The sequence below is a fragment of the Centruroides vittatus genome, unplaced genomic scaffold (assembly GCF_030686945.1).
Source record: "Centruroides vittatus isolate TY-2023 unplaced genomic scaffold, ASM3068694v2 contig_18, whole genome shotgun sequence".
Lineage (NCBI taxonomy): Eukaryota > Metazoa > Arthropoda > Arachnida > Scorpiones > Buthidae > Centruroides > Centruroides vittatus.
The window spans coordinates 3,164,426-3,180,768 of record NW_027121101.1 but is presented as its reverse complement, the minus strand read 5'-3'; the positions used below and the strand labels follow the sequence as shown (position 1 = coordinate 3,180,768).

The 16,343-nt window shown below is 31.8% G+C and overlaps 1 protein-coding gene across 1 annotated transcript in view; it reads right to left on the bottom strand.

Moving 5' to 3' along the window:
• Positions 1-312: 312 nt before the first annotated feature.
• The window catches only part of PCB (Pyruvate carboxylase), a 58,396-nt gene continuing 42,365 nt past the window's right edge, over positions 313-16,343 (bottom strand). Inside the window, exons 8-21 of the mRNA XM_067263779.1 lie at positions 16,096-16,259; positions 10,552-10,714; positions 10,212-10,394; positions 9,908-10,142; positions 9,608-9,832; positions 9,375-9,531; positions 2,731-2,837; positions 2,529-2,662; positions 2,207-2,456; positions 1,887-2,131; positions 1,596-1,775; positions 1,278-1,523; positions 1,065-1,208; positions 313-986 (exon numbers count right to left, since the gene is read on the bottom strand). Of these exons, the coding sequence (XP_067119880.1) occupies positions 738-986; positions 1,065-1,208; positions 1,278-1,523; positions 1,596-1,775; positions 1,887-2,131; positions 2,207-2,456; positions 2,529-2,662; positions 2,731-2,837; positions 9,375-9,531; positions 9,608-9,832; positions 9,908-10,142; positions 10,212-10,394; positions 10,552-10,714; positions 16,096-16,259 (2,682 nt within the window). The 3' untranslated portion in view covers positions 313-737. The remainder of the gene's footprint in view (positions 987-1,064; positions 1,209-1,277; positions 1,524-1,595; positions 1,776-1,886; positions 2,132-2,206; positions 2,457-2,528; positions 2,663-2,730; positions 2,838-9,374; positions 9,532-9,607; positions 9,833-9,907; positions 10,143-10,211; positions 10,395-10,551; positions 10,715-16,095; positions 16,260-16,343) is intronic.

Sequence of the window (16,343 nt, the reverse complement as noted above, 5' to 3'; positions counted from 1 at the left end):
ATTCAGGGGGAAGTAACCATTTAAATACACTCTTCTGAAGGCAAGATAGTAGCGAGGTTGAGGCCGAAGTTTTAAATGTGTACATCGGATGTTCAGTGCTGCTTTCCCGTAAGCCTAGTTGTTTGACAATGGTGTTTGGAATGTCGAGCATGATTCCACTGACTTTCCAAACGCCATTGTCAAACTTCTAGGCTTACAGGAAAGCGGCGCTGAACATCCGACGTACACATTTTCACGTTTAAAACTTCGGCCTCAACCTTGCTAGTGTTGACCATGTTAACTTCAGTATAAATTAATCTTTAAACTAGAAAATAACTATTTGAATGTCTTTATTAGAAACTTTATACAGTGCTATTAAACAAAATAGAACTGTAATAAAGGCACTATTTCACATTTTCTAAAATATACTTTTGCAAATTGTTAAGAAAACATATCAAACATATAAAATAAAATTCATATTAATCATAGAAATGTTGAAAAATTACATTCCCCACAGTTTATACAAAATTATATATATTATACATCATCATTTTAAAGAATTGCAATGACAAAATTATTTGATCAATCAAATATATACAGTTTTGATTCAATCAAACTATATATACAAACATAATCCTTATAACATTTACATATATTTTTAGACAAATCTAAACATCACAGTCTAGGTTTGTTTTTGTGTTACATCTTTGATATTCTATTCCTTTTGATGTATTACGAAACTAATAAATATGCTTTATTTATTCAATTTCGACCAACAGATCGTCTCCTTCTACTCTCATGTCACTTATGACATGAATCTTTTTCACCGTTCCACTGATGGGTGCTTGGACTATCATTTCCATTTTCATAGCACTCAAAACAATTAGTGGTTCGCCTTTGGTTACTTTCTGTCCATCGATGACTCTGACATCTACGATGATACCGGGCATGGGTGCCCCGACGGAACCGGGTACTTCTTTCTGTGCTTTTGGATGTATCTCGACATTCTGCAAATTTCAAACGTGGATATTTTTGTATTTTAAAAAAATAATGTGCATTTTTCATCCTTTCACTGTTTAAATTACCTGATTCATTGATAAATCTCTAATGAATACTGAACGAAGTTGTCCATTCATTTCAAAAAAGACTTCTCTGGCCCCTTGAGCAGTCAAGTGTTCTGATACTGCTAGTGCTTTAATATGTAATGTTTTTCCTCTTTCAATAGTCACCTATCAGTAATAACAGTCTTTGTTATCAAAACAGAAATTTTAAATTAGCAGCTTTAGATAAAACTTTACCTCAAATTCATCTCCCACTTTTGGTCCAACTAAAAATATTCTAGTATCTAACAAATCTACTGGTCCATATTCATCTCTGAAGTTAAAATATTCACTACATACTTTAGGGTAAAGAGCCATACTCATTACGTCAGTATCCAGCCAACGGCCATGTTTACCAGATACGACATCCCTTAACTGTTCAAAGTCTAACGAAGGGAGACTTTCGCCTGGTCTACCCTCGACTTTTTCAAGATCTCTCACAATCTGTTCAATTAAAGAAATATAAACTTAAACTGCCCACAACAATATGCAAAATTATTTTACAGAACAATTTACCTTGGTTCTAAGTGGCTCTGGAAAACCACCAAAAGGAATTCCAATATAACCTTGCATATATTCTACAACAGAACTGGGAAAACTAAGTTCTTCTGCTTTTTCAATTACATCATCAGCTGTTAACTTATTCTGAACCATAAACTGAGCTAGGTCCCCAACTACTTTAGAAGATGGTGTGACCTGCAAATGTATAAAAACTTTAATAAAATTATTGAATATTTAACAAAAGATGTATAATTTATAAATCATCTTTTATGATTTTGATTAATTTTTTATAAACAGTATACCAACTTTAATAATATCACCAAGTAATTTATTAGCTTCTGTATATGTTTTCTTGATTTTTTCAAACTGATCACCTAGTCCAAGACTAAATGCTTGGAACTGGAGATTAGTATACTGTCCACCAGGAATTTCATTTTCGTATACGTCGGCATTGCCACTTTTCATAGTGACGGCACATTCGAATGGTGCATAAAGGGTCCGAGTCTGTTCCCAGTATGCGGAATATTTACTAACATTCTCCAATGTCAGACCTATATTATTATAATTAAATTTACAGTAAATTACAGATCTATTAGATTGTGAATTTATATTGTTGGATCATTTACCAGTATCCAAGTCTGATCCTTTCAGTGAAGCAACAATAGCACCCATACTAGGCTGCGAAGTCATTCCGGACATGGAATCAACGGCAACATCTATAATATCGGTAGATGCCTCTGCACATGCCAGCATCGAAGCAACTCCGGCTCCCGCAGTATCATGCGTGTGAACATGAATGGGAATATCGGGATGACGATCTCGCAAAGAAGTCAACAATAATTTTGCTGCTCTAGGTTTAAGCAGACCTGCCATGTCCTAAAATATAGTTTTTATTCAATGATGAATTAATGTATTATAAATAAAATGTTGATAAAAATAATAATATACTTTAATGCCTAAAATATGAGTTCCTGCTTTTACTAATTCATCAGACAAATTAAGATAATAGTTGAGATCATATTTTTTTCTTGAAGGATCAGACACATCACCAGTGTAAGAAATAGATGCTTCAACCACTCCACCTTATTCAAAACAAATACATTAGTTCCATAAACTAAAGCACCAATAGTTAATTTTTAAAAAATCCTACCTGCTTTTCCAGCTGCTTCCATTCCTAATATTAAGTTTGGAAGATAATTAAGAGAATCAAACACACGGAAAATATCCATTCCGCATTGTTTTGCTAATTCACAGAACCTGTAGAAGAGTACCATTAAAATTTAAATTCGTCTGAAATTCAGTTTCGAATCTTGAGAATATTTCGACAGAATTAAAATTCTCACACTATAACATCATATCAAATTGAAAAAATAATAGAGAATAATATATTATCATAAACAGAAATTGTTGATTGATTGTTAACTTTGTTGTTTGGAAGTCTATCATACAATAAATTAATAATTATTAAAAAGTGTAAGCATATTATTAATTATTTAGAAATTAGCAGTTTAAATGGAAAAAGTATTTTAGAGCAAAATTTTTATTGCATGTTTAAATAATTTAATATTGGGTTGAGTCATAAATAAGTTCCGTTAGTGAGTAAGTGTAAATGACTGTCAAATACTTGCCAGATGTTGTGTTGCTTCAACTGAGTTTTATTAGTGGCTATTAGCAAATAGTCTATAAATGTAAATTTTAACACTGAAGTGTCAATAATGTAATAAAAAATTATTTTTGAATTCATTTAAAATGGAACATTTGAAAGTGCATGTACGCCATATCATGTTGTGGGAATTTAAACTCTGCAATAACGCTACAGAAACAACAAAAAAGATTTGCAATGTCTACGGCAGTGGTGTAATTTCAGACAGAGCAGTTCGAAAGTGGTTTACAAAATTTCGTTCTGGTGATTTCTCCTTAAAAGATGAAGAAAGACCAGGCCGCTCCTCAGACTTTGACGATGACGTTTTAAAGGTCCTGATTGAGCAGAATCCACGGCAAACGACGAGGGAGTTAGCAGAGAAACTGCACACATCCCAATCAACCAGCAATCGTCACCTCCAAAAACTAGGAAAAGTAAGCAAGCTGGGAGTTTGGGTTCCACATAACCTCAGTGAACAGAATAAAGCTGACAGAAGGTCAATAGCTGCTACCTGGCTTTCTTGGCAAAAAAGGAATCTTTTTTGGCTAAAATTGTTACGGGAGATGAAAAGTGGATCACATACGAAAATGTTATTCGAAAAAGACAATGGGTTGACAAAAATTATCAGCCACAACCAGACCCTAAGCCCAGTGTGCATGGAAGGAAAATTTTGTTATGTGTATGGTAGGATTGTCGAGGAATTATCCATTTTGAGTTGTTGCCACGCAATGAAACTGTTCCTGCAAATGTATACATACAACAGTTAGAGCAACTTCGGCTAAAACTTCATGAAAAGCGTCCTGCACTTGTTAACAGAAAAAAGATCACTTTATTGCATGACAATGCAAGGCCACACACAGCAAAAATTACACAAGAAAAAATTTTGGAGTTTGGCTGGTCTGTTTTGCCTTGTCCACCATATTCACCGGACCTGGCACCAACAGATTTCCATCTTTTTTGGGCACTGCAGGATGCTTTACAAGGGCAATGCTTCCAAAATGATGACCAAGTCCAGGAGTTCATCCAGGAGTTTTTTTATTCGAAACCACCAGAATTTTATGCAAGGGGAATTGACAAGTTGCCCGAAAAATGGCAAGAAGTCATTAATAATGATGGTGAATGTGTGTTAGATTAAAGTCTATTTTTGTACATTTTATTGGCAAATAAATTTCAGTTTAGAAAACAGAATTTATTTATGACTCAACCTAATATTATAATTCACAAGTTATAACTATTTTATCAATAAATTGAAAAGAAAATTAGAATCTTTATACATTTAGATTTCCAAATATACTCTTGTTAAAACAGATACAAGATCAAGCAATTAAATTTCAAGAGCAAAAGTCTTTCTTTAAATTTATTTTTAATCATATAAACATGAAAAAGTTAGTTTCAAAGTAATCTCGCTCTTCTGATTTCATGCATTTTGTATAATGAATTTATTATAAATTGAAACAGCTGCCGGGTTGTCAACTATGAGGCTGTACAAAATCTGTTATGTTCATTTTTATATCTTCCACAACTGCAAATCATCATCATGGGTAATAGGTTTTAATTTTGGAAAAATTTCATTCTCCATGATAACACATGCCAAAAAATTATTTTCTTTGATCGCGTTTTCACAAGTTCAATTGCTGTTGTTTTGTTGTTTTTGTTTCAAATAATTTCTGATGCTTAAAAAATTTGGTTACGTGAAATGTCACAAGGCTGAGTGGGCTTATTCACCTATTAATAAACATATAAAATTGAAATTTGGTTGAGGGGTATTTGCTATTACATCACAAATTTACAGTTGGCAATATCATCATCAATCCAAACAGCAAGAAATAATCAAATAACTTCAAAACTTAATTGTGTGATCTTGGTCAATTAATAGAAAGTTTTTACTTTATAGCAATAGCTATAATTTAATTTAGTTAATAGTAGTTTAGTTTTTAATAGCAATAGCTATAATTTAATATTAAATAGTTAAATTTCATAAATCCATTACACAGAATAAATTATCCAAAAACAACCATTTCATATCCAAAATATATGGATATTAATTTGAAAGTTTGTAATTATTCATTTTACTTGTAATTAATTCATAATTTGGGATAAAGCAAATTTAATATATTGTTGGGTTAACATTTTTCTGTGTCAATATGCTTAGTAATTACTAATATAGTAAAATCTGAAAATGTTTATGATTATTACTGGATTTTTCCATAAACACCTCCAAAAATAAATCCATAAGCTCATTCTTGGATACTGTTTGCTTAGGGTCATAAGTTTAGAGAGATATAATAGCAAGGTTGAGGCCAAAGTTTTAAATGCGAAAACGTGTATGTCAGATGTTCAGCACCGCTTTCCTGTAAGCCTAGAAGTTCGACAATGGTGTTTGGAAAGTCAGTGGAATCATGCTTGACATTCCAAATACCATTGTCAAACTTCTAGGCTTACAGGAAAGCAGCACTGAACATCCAACGTAAACTTTTTTGCATTTAAAACTTTGGCCTCAACCTTGCTATTGTCTTTTGAAGTGAGGGACAGAATGCAGATGTATTTCTCAGGTAACAAATTAACTTATTGTTACAGTAACAATAAATAGTTTATTCTTTTAACTGAGATGAGAGAAAAAGTTTTGAATCCTGTGGGATTGCTGAAAATAAGTTCTCTTCTGAATTCACTGATAGATATGTTCCAAGATGTCAATGAGGGCTTTTAATTCCAATCCTTCCTCGATGCCATCTGTAGACTTCAGTCAAGCAAATGCATTGGTATTCACATGACTGAAGTAATACATCAGTTGAAAAAATGTCAATGCTGAAGGGCCAGTAAACAACAGAAATTTTGCACTATGAGAGCAGTTTGAATTTATTCAAACTCCAAAGCACTGCATGAATCTTTTTCAATAATGGTCCAATTTATTTCTGATTTTTGAGTTTCTTATAAATACTGTCAGTCTTTTGGTCATCCATTTAAACTAGACAATCTCCATGTTATGATGCATTAATGTACAGTATAAATGAATATCATGGATCTGGTGTTTATAGAAAAAAACTAAAGTGGAAGACCACTAGTTCTGAGTAAATCAATTTCATTTCCTTCAAGCCTACTTAATATAATGTCTGATATCAAGCAGAACAAAGGGAAAAAGCCATAAACGTAAGTCTAAAGACAAGTAAAACGGCAAGGTCATATTTGGGACAAGACTATGTCCTGGAGACTCACTACTAAGCAGGATCACTTTGATGCTCATGGTAGGTCTCATTCTCATTCTCCAATCTTCTTTGGTATTGCTGGTTTTGAGCGCAATCATTCAAACTTTGCCGCCCACAACCACAAGGTTGTCTATGATGCATTTTCAGTGAAAGTAACCTATCCAATGTCGAAATTTCTCTCCGTTGCATGTCGCCCAGGTTGAATTTTTGTCGATGTCTAACGAAAATTTCCCATTTTTGAAAAAAATAATCATGGCTATTGTATCGTCAGAAATTATTTTTTTATTTTGCACAAACAAAATATACAGTATACATTAATAAATGTAAAAAGAAAAAAAAATTATATTTCAGAAGTTGGTCATTATAATTTTATATTAAAACTAACACCATCTAGTTTCAAAAACATTCCAATGCTGAAACGAGCTATCTTGGGTCAACTGGTCAAGGTCAGCATGTTGCAACCAGAGACATGTGGGGAATAACATGGGACAGGTAAATGGGTTTTTTCAAAGATTCGTTTGTTAAAATTTGATTTCACAACATTTGCATTTCCAACTTCCCAACGAGCAACGCATGCACAAATCTCACACTAGTGCCTGTTTGTAGAGTGTTGCTATTTTGTATTTTATTTTGACTCGATTCTCGATCCCGAGTACCTACAAATCTGGTTTTTTTTTATTCACGCATGATTTGGGTACCTAATACTCTGTGCCAAATTGCAACTCCTGACATGTACTCCTTCATACCTCTAAGCTGGTAAGCTAGGACGGCACCACAATTTTATAAACAAAATTGTCTTGTCAGTAATGAATAGGAATTAGAACTAGGATTGTCCAGTAGTGTAAGTGGTGCCAAACAGAATTGTAAGGATTATATGCAATCAATTTAAAGAATGAAACATAAAATTACCATATATTTGTAATTCTTTATTCTTATTGGAATACTTTTTTTGTTACCTGGGAAAGGCAATCTTTTGTCTCTGACATACCTGTGTATAGCTGTGACGGTACGTCATAATTTTGTATATACGCGATAGTCATAAGCTTAATATTAATCCTTCAATTCTTTGTTCTGTCTCTCCCTTGTTTCTCGATCTTTCTATTTTCACTTTCCTTGCGGGTGGGGCAGTCCTTTCCCAGGAAGAAAGGGAGAGGACAAAAGAAGTAAAAGACCCTGAGGCAAAAGAACGGGAGTAACGGTCATTCTTGGTGTGGAGCTGGGACGGAGCAGACGTGGAGAAAGAAGAGGATCGGCTCGTTCAGCGAAATAGAGATCTCGAGGACATTGTTATTCTGGGTACCCCCTATCCCTTCTTATATATAATTCTATATATCTATCTAACTCTTCTTCCCCCTTTCTATAGCATGTAAGTTAGTTTTAATCCTAGTTTGTAATATTCCGGTGAATATCCTATTTGTAACTCGCTATAAATTTGTCGCGCTTATTGTGTGTGAACCACGTGTTTCCTTTTGTTATTTTTGTCTACTCCTTCGCCTACACGTGTGAGGTTCCGAGTCGGAGTTGTGAAAGAATCCTGCGTATCATCACGCGAGGTGAAAGAGTGTTTTGTTGATTGTTGTTTTTTTTAATTAAACTTAAAGTTTTGTCTTATTGTAAATTTGTCCTTTCGTTGGCTATACACTCGCGTGACGTAACATAGCTATAAAATAAAAAAAAATAAACTGTGATGCATTTAGGAATTTTGAATTCTTTGGATATTATGAAATATCACTGAAAGTTTTGAAGATTCTGGTCAAAGGAGAAAGAAGAATGTTGTAACATATAAAAGTACATAAATTTTCCTTGTATCTGTGGAGTTATTCTTCTCCAGACTATACTAGACCAAGGTATGTTCTAGTCAGGAAGAGCTAGGTTTTGCTTAAGTTTCAACTAGCTATCAGCTTTATAGAAGAATGGTGAAACATTATATCTAGACTTATTCTAATCACAATTATACTATGACAAGAGAGTCAAATAACTGTGTCCACAGGACTGTTTATTAACTGTCTTCTGTAGATGATGTGTAATTTTGTTTCAAACATAAAATTACTTTTTTCTTGATTCCTCCTCAAGGATAACTGTTTCCATTGTCATGTTTAAAGTGTTGCAACTATTTTTGTCTGATTTGTACATATTTTAAATAAAGTTTCATTCAATTCATTTTCTTTACTAACTGTGTACAATTTGAATCAAGAGTTTCCTCAGAACATTATCATCAAGGAACATTATTAATGAAAATACAAAGACAAAGAACAAATACAATATTGATACATTGAAGTGTAACAATGAAGAAACTAATAAATATTTTGATTATTCTGATACCTAACAAATAATGTAATTTTTACTAATAAGTATTCAATAGTAAATCTGAGCTTAGTTTTTGTCTTCAGTATTTTACACTAAAGTTACCACCTAGTTTCTGTAATTAATCCCAGGATTTATTTACAGAAGTATCCAGTTTATTTGTAATTTTTATTAAATATGAAAATGGAAAAAAATGCCTCCTGTCATTGTTGTATCTAAAAGTAATCTTGTTAAAATATTTTTAGCATTCTTTATGAAAAAAATTTTTTATAAGAAATATCAAATAATTTAAACATCAAATTTTGATGATACTTATTTGATTTCATTACTACTATATTTTTTCTTTATTAAAGTTATATTGTAATCATAGTGTATATTAATTTGGCTTTTGACTAATAAATGTTCGTATTATTCAAAAGTAAATGTACCATTAACCTGTAACTATGAAAAAAATCAGGTTTATTACATAATATTAAAGCCAACTTAATATGATTCTTCAACAAAATTTTCTTATTTATTTCTTCAATTATTGGCCTATATAAATTCTAAATGAATTTATATTGAAATGAATTTAATTCTAATTACTTAATTATGTTAATACATATATTTCCTTATCATTAAAATAAAATGCTTTGAAAAGCTTACTTAAATACAACATTATCTGGATATGATGTATAACCAACAGCATTAGCTCCTCTCAGAAGCATTTGAAAAGGAATGTTTGGAATCAAGTCACGCATTTTCTCAAGACGTTCCCAAGGACATTCGTGCAAAAATCTCATTGCCACATCAAATGTTGCTCCTGTAAATTTTTAAATTTATATTTTAATTTTAAATTAATTAATTTGCCAAGTTGAACGACTTGACCGAAAACCTACCACCCCAGTTTTCTAAGCTGAACAAATTATTAAAATTATGAGAAACAAATGGAGATATATTTAAAAGATCATGGGTGCGCACACGAGTTGCCAATAAAGATTGATGAGCATCTCTGAATGTCGTATCCATTAAAAGCAGTCCTTTATGGTTTCTGACAGCTTTTGCAAATTCTTCTGGTCCTTTTTCTATAAGAATATCACGCCAACCTTTTGGAAAGTTTTTTCCTGAATGAATGAAATTTTTGAATTAAAATAAAAATATTTTAAAAATTAGGTTATTAAAATTAAGCATACACATACCTGGTGGAGTTTCAGGAATTGTGGGAGAGATTTCAGCAGGCATCAGTTTAGTAGCTAAGGGGGTCACTGGACCATTTACCATAACATTACCCAGATAATGAAGCAATTTTTGAGCTCTGTTTTGAGTAGGCTCAAAATGAAAAAGTTGAGGATGATTATCAATGAAGTGAGTATCTATTGTTCCATTTAAGAAATTTTCATTTTCTAACACATTTAATAAAAATGGGATATTTGTCTGAAACAAGCACATTTAATTAAATATTCAATTTATATCAACATAATTTGTTATTTTTCCATTACTTACTTTGACACCTCTAACTCTAAATTCTCTAAGTGTCCTATTCATTTTAGCTGCAGCTGATTTTAAATCATAAGCATGTGCTATTACTTTTACAAGTAATGAATCATAATGTGGTGATATGATAGCTCCAGCAAAAGCAGAAGCTCCATCTAAACGTATGCCAAATCCTTCTCCACTACGAAACACCTAAACATTCAAATAAATTATAAAAAGTACTCTCTAACAGTCATACATTATAATTTTAAAAATTTTAAATTAATGTAAAATATCTAATTGATTAATTGATGGAAAACTGTTTACATAAAACAATAATTTCAAAGTTATATTGCTATCTAACACTAACTTCAATTCTTCCCGTATCTGGCTGAAAATTCTTTCCGGGATCTTCAGTTGTAACTCTGCACTGAATTGAACAGCCTTGTTCTTTTATTTTTTCTTGTCTCAATCCTAATTCTGGTAAGGTTTTACCTTCAGCTATTTTGATTTGTGATTGCACAAGATCAATTCTATTAAAATAAAATTTAATTCAAAATTTAAGTGAAAAACAATGTAAAGAAGATTTTTACATAAAATTCTGTGTATTATTTGTTGCAATACTTCTTTATGTTTATGAATATAATAGTGTGTCGATTATCTGAAAAACTGATTAACCAAATTAACTTCAAAGGAGTACTGATTCCAGAAATTAAAGTTTTTATTTAATACTGATTGTCAGTGATCTTCTATAAACTTGCTATTGAGCTAGCTCTATCAACAATAGTGTTGTGTTTTACTTATTAGAGTACAAATAGAAAAACATGATTAATAATGTTTTTATATGTAAGCGTTCTAATGCATGAAATACTTCATGGTACACAGTCACAATGAAACATTTGATGCATTAGAAACAGCATTGACATGGTTAGAAATGCATCCTAAAGCAATTTTTCAATTCTCATGACAATCAAGTGAGCCATGGATTTATATAGTTATTATTTTTAATTTTGCTAACAAAGCAAAATAAGTGACTTTTTTCAAAAAAGAACTGTAATAAATAATTTCTTACTATATTTTTTTTTATCTATCTATTTTTACTATATATTTATTTTACAGCACTCATTTATTTTTAATAAATGGGTACTGTACTTTATTTAATACAATTTTGCTATTGTGTATGTTTTTTATCAATTAAAAGTTTCATCAATCTGTTTGTAAATTGTAATGAAAGATTAATGCTTCTTTTTAATAATTAGGCAATTTTTTTCCATCAATACATACAAGTGATAAGAAATAAATTTCTGTGCCTTGACTGTTAAGAATTAAAACTAATATTTTTACTGTGTGCCAAGAATTAAAATTAATATTTTTACTTTATTTAGGCAATTCATCTTTTCCTACTAACTGTGACAATGTGTGATCCAAAATTGTCCCAACCTGATTATTTCAAATAATTGATGTTCTATTGCAGTTTCTAAATTTTTGAATTTATAACTATTGTGTTCTAATTATATAAATAATTAAGAAATTCTTATTACAGGTAACCCCCATATAACACGGGAGTTATGTTCCAAAAAATTGCCATGTTATGCAAATACGTGTTATACAAAACAAAGAACTAGTACAAAAAGAGGGGTTAGGTTCCAAAAATTAAAAACCATGCTATTATATTTTCATAAATAAGATAAATATCTTTATTAAAATTTTGTTAAGAAGTGATACATATTAATATAAATTAATACTGCTTAGTGATGAAAACATTGTTTAACTGAAAATTTTTAATCTACGTAGCCAAAAATGAGACACAAAGTCTTAAAGTATACTTGTAAAGGTGTGGATTGTCCCAACGATCAGAGGTGCGATTCAATGCCGAAAAACCGGTGACTGAATAAAGCAAGTATGGAATAAAGGAAAAACATCTGACAACCTCAAAAGCAGAAGCATCGAGATCTGGCAACACTGAAACAAGTTTCAAGAAGGACCACGTGTATTGACAGAAGGCGGGAAAAAAATTTACATACTGTACTTAAGTACTAATAGTTCACGAAAATTATGCAGGAAAATCTGATAGTACATACGTGCTTGAATGAAAAATGTCAAATGAGGTATCTTTCGCACTTAAAAGCTTTATCACATTTATTGAATTGTTGTATGGGGATTTCCCTATTTTAAAATTAAATAAAGTTCACTTTTAATAGTTTTTATTACATTTCATGTTGTACGAGGGTTTTACCCAATTCTCAAATCGTGTTAGGTGAATCCGTGCTATAGAAGTGCCATGTTATACAGGGGTTACCTGTATTTGTTAATTATTATTCCAAGAACTTTTTTAAAAAATTACATAACTAGCTAGTTTAGTTAAAAATGCACTATAAGTTATGATTTAGCTAAATAGATTAAAGTCAACCTCTAAACAGCAGCCATTTTTTCAAGAATGTATTTTCTTTCATTTTTTTTTTTAAACAAAAATGTATAAAAAATTACCTCCTGGCCATTGTTCAGAGGTTTGACTGTATTTAACAATGTGACAATTTTACATCAAACTATTACATAAAATGGTTAATTCTAAATAATTAGAAATTTTTAAATTTAATGAAATTATTCTAAAACTTTGTAAAAGTTTTAGAATAATTTAAATAATAATAAATTAGGATAAGATTTGAATCTTCAATTTTCATTTAACATATGAACATTTTGAAAGTTATATTATCTGAACACACTATATCAATGTTTTTCTAAATGAACAATAATTTTAAACAAATATGTAACAACAACACATTATAAGAATTATCTCTGATTAAAGTGGCAATAAATAAATTATTATAATAATTTTTATTATAAAAATAAATATAAAACTAAAGTCTAATTCAAAATACGAGGGCTGTTCAGAAAGTTTGCGGCCTCAAATAGAACAACAAACAAAATAATGTTAAAATTTTTTTTATTTTTCAATATATCAGGTCTGTCCATAAGTCCATGCCCATTTTTATAACCTTGAGAAAAATCTTGTTTTGCTGTTAAAAATGTCAGTCTAATGCGATAATTTTTACACTGAAGTGTTAAATTGGATCTCATTCATATAATACTGTTCAGAATTGTGAACATTTCAGTTGTTTATTTTTGTTAAAATGGAAGTAACGGACAAATATAAAAGACATGTTTTATACTTTTTATTTTTAAGTGGTGAGAATGCTACAAATGCAGCCAAAAAAATAAATACTGTACATAATCAAATAGTAATTAGTGCAAGGACTGCGCAGAAGTGGTTTGAAAGATTTAGAAACAATGATTTTAGTGTGGAGGATAAGGCTCGTACTGGAAGACCCATTGACTTTGATGATGCTCTCTCTGCACTAGTTGAAGCAGAACCATCTTTAACAGTTGATGAAATTGTGGAACGTTTAAATTCATCCCATTGAACTGTTTATAGACACCTACAACAAATCGGAAAAGTTTCAAAGCTAGGAAAATGGATACTACATGTACTGTCAATAGCTAACCGACAACAACGTGTAAACATTTGTACGTCTCTTTTATCCTGTATTGCTTTAGAATCTTTTCTTGGTAGGCTGGTTACTGGAGACGAAAAATGGATCCTCTATAATAATGTGACGAGAAAAAGACAATGGATGGATCGCAACAAGCAGCCAAAACAGACTGCAAAAGGTGGGTTGCATCCAAAAAAAATTCTTTTGTCTGTTTGGTGGGATATGTCAGGTGTAATTCACTTTGAGCTGTTAGAACCTAATCAAACAATTACAGCTCAAATGTATTGTGAGCAATTAGAGCGTTTAAATGAAAAATTGAAAAAAAATCGACCGTCGTTAGTGAACAGAAAGCAGGTTCTCTTGTAGCATAACAATGCTAGACCACACGCTGCAAAAATAACTGTACAGAAACTTGAAAGCTACAACTGGGAAATTTTACCTCATCCACCATATTCGCCAGATATTGCTCCCAGCGATTATCATCTTTTTCGCAGTTTGCAGAATTTTTTAAAAGGGAAAATTTTGAGGATGAGAACAATGTAAAAACAATGTAAAAACATTGTTCTCATCCTCAAAATTTCCTCAAAGCCCTAAAAAAGGCTATTTCTGAATATTTTGATTCAAAACCGAAATCATTTTACAAAGACGGGATTAAAAAGTTACCATCAAGATGGCAAGAAATTGTACAAAATAATGGTGAATACATTATAGATTAAAATAAAATTTAATTAAAATTTTTTGCTGCTTTTTTTGTAAATAAAAATACACATGAACTTATGGACTGACCTGATAGTTTCCTTTATTAGCAATGCACTTATTCCAGCAATGTTCTAGCTTTTTTATGCCATCACAATAGGTCAATTTGTCAAGGTGTGCAAAATACTCATTCACTTCAGAGATGACTTCGTCATTTAAGTGGAATCTCTTTCTAGCCAAGAATTTTTTTAGGTTTGGAAAAAGGTGGAAGTCACTGGGGGCCAAATCAGGTGAGTACGGTGGATGTGGAACTAATTGGAAGCGAAGTTCGTTGATCTTTTGTTCAGTGATTCTGGTGGAATATGCAGGTGCATTATCGTGGTGGAACAGAACCCTTCTTCTTCTTCAAGTGTTGCCTCTTTTCTTCGATTTCTTTCTTCAGTTTTTCCAAAAGTTCACAGTAATAGACAGCATTGATGGTCTTTCCTCTTTCTAGGTAGTCAATAAAGATGATGCCTTTAGCATCCCAAAAAACCAAAGCTATCACACTTTCCCCACTGATGGAACTGTCTTTGCCTTCTTTGGTGGTGGTGAACTGTGGTGTTTCCACTGCTTCAACTGTTCTTTTGTTTCAGGAGTGTAGTAGTGGATCCTCATTTCATCAGTAGTCACAAACCAATGCAAGAAATCCTGTGGATTTTTCTGGTAAAAGTCCAAACACTCCTTTGACATCAAAGTGCAAACACAATTTTGCTCGGCGGTCAGCAGATGCAGCAACAACCTTGCTGAGACCTTCGTTATACCCAAATTTTCGGTTAAGATGTGGTGCACTCGGTCGACAGAGATGCCTGTTGTCTCAGCTATCCCACGCATTTTCAAACAGCAATCTGCTAACACAAAATCGTGAACTTTGTCGATATTTTCTTCAATGACAGCAGTTGATGGCCGTCCGCTGCGAGGGTCATCTTCCACACTCTCTCTGCCAGATTTAAAAAGGGCTGTCCATTTTTTCACAGTGGGTACGAAGGAGCAGACTCCCAAAACTTCATCCATGTCAGCTTTGATTTGAGATGGGGTCAACCCTTTTTTCATCAGGTATTTTATGACCGCACGAGTCTCCATCTTCTCCATTTTTGACAAAGCACTTGCACACTGACTCTCTGCTAAGCGGTCGTGGCAAAACTTTACGACAAATCAAGTGGAAATTGGTATTGTATCTTTAGCAAAGTTGTCTGAATAATTCACGCCAAAAATTAAATTGATTGCAGTGCCGCATATAGGCAAGGCCGCGAACTTTCCGAACAGCCCTTGTATTTGGCTAGTATAAATGACAGTATGTCATATATGAATACTAGGCAAGAGTTTTGAGTTTCAAATTTCATTTTCAGTCACCATTCCTTCATAACTTTCTAAATTTAATTAATTTTATTAATTTCTTGCTCGTTAAAACTATTCAAAAGATGAGAGCATGCTTAAATATCAAATAGTGGAATCAATGAATTGTCACAAAATTTTTGCTATAAACAGCCAATCCCTTATTTCCAATAGAGACAAAGGATTGAAGCCTGTGGGGTTAGTATCATAAAGAACATTATTCTTTCAACAAACAAAACAATACCATATGCATAACTTAAATATAACTTATATAATAACTTAAAGTATAATAAAGAACAAAAAAAACTGATAAGTTAATAACCAATTATTGTTTAAAAGTTTTAATATTTTACCCAGTAATTTCTTCTGTAATTGTATGTTCCACTTGTAATCTTGCATTAACTTCAATAAAATAATAATTTCCTTTTTCATCAACAAGAAATTCAACAGTTCCAGCATTTTCATAACCTACATGTCTAGCAAGTTTAACGGCATCGGCTGTCATCAAATCTCTTATCTTTAAATTAGATTGAAAATCATTGATAAGGAATAACTATCAAATGTTCACAAATTCTTACTGGATACAAGTTTACAACATTAC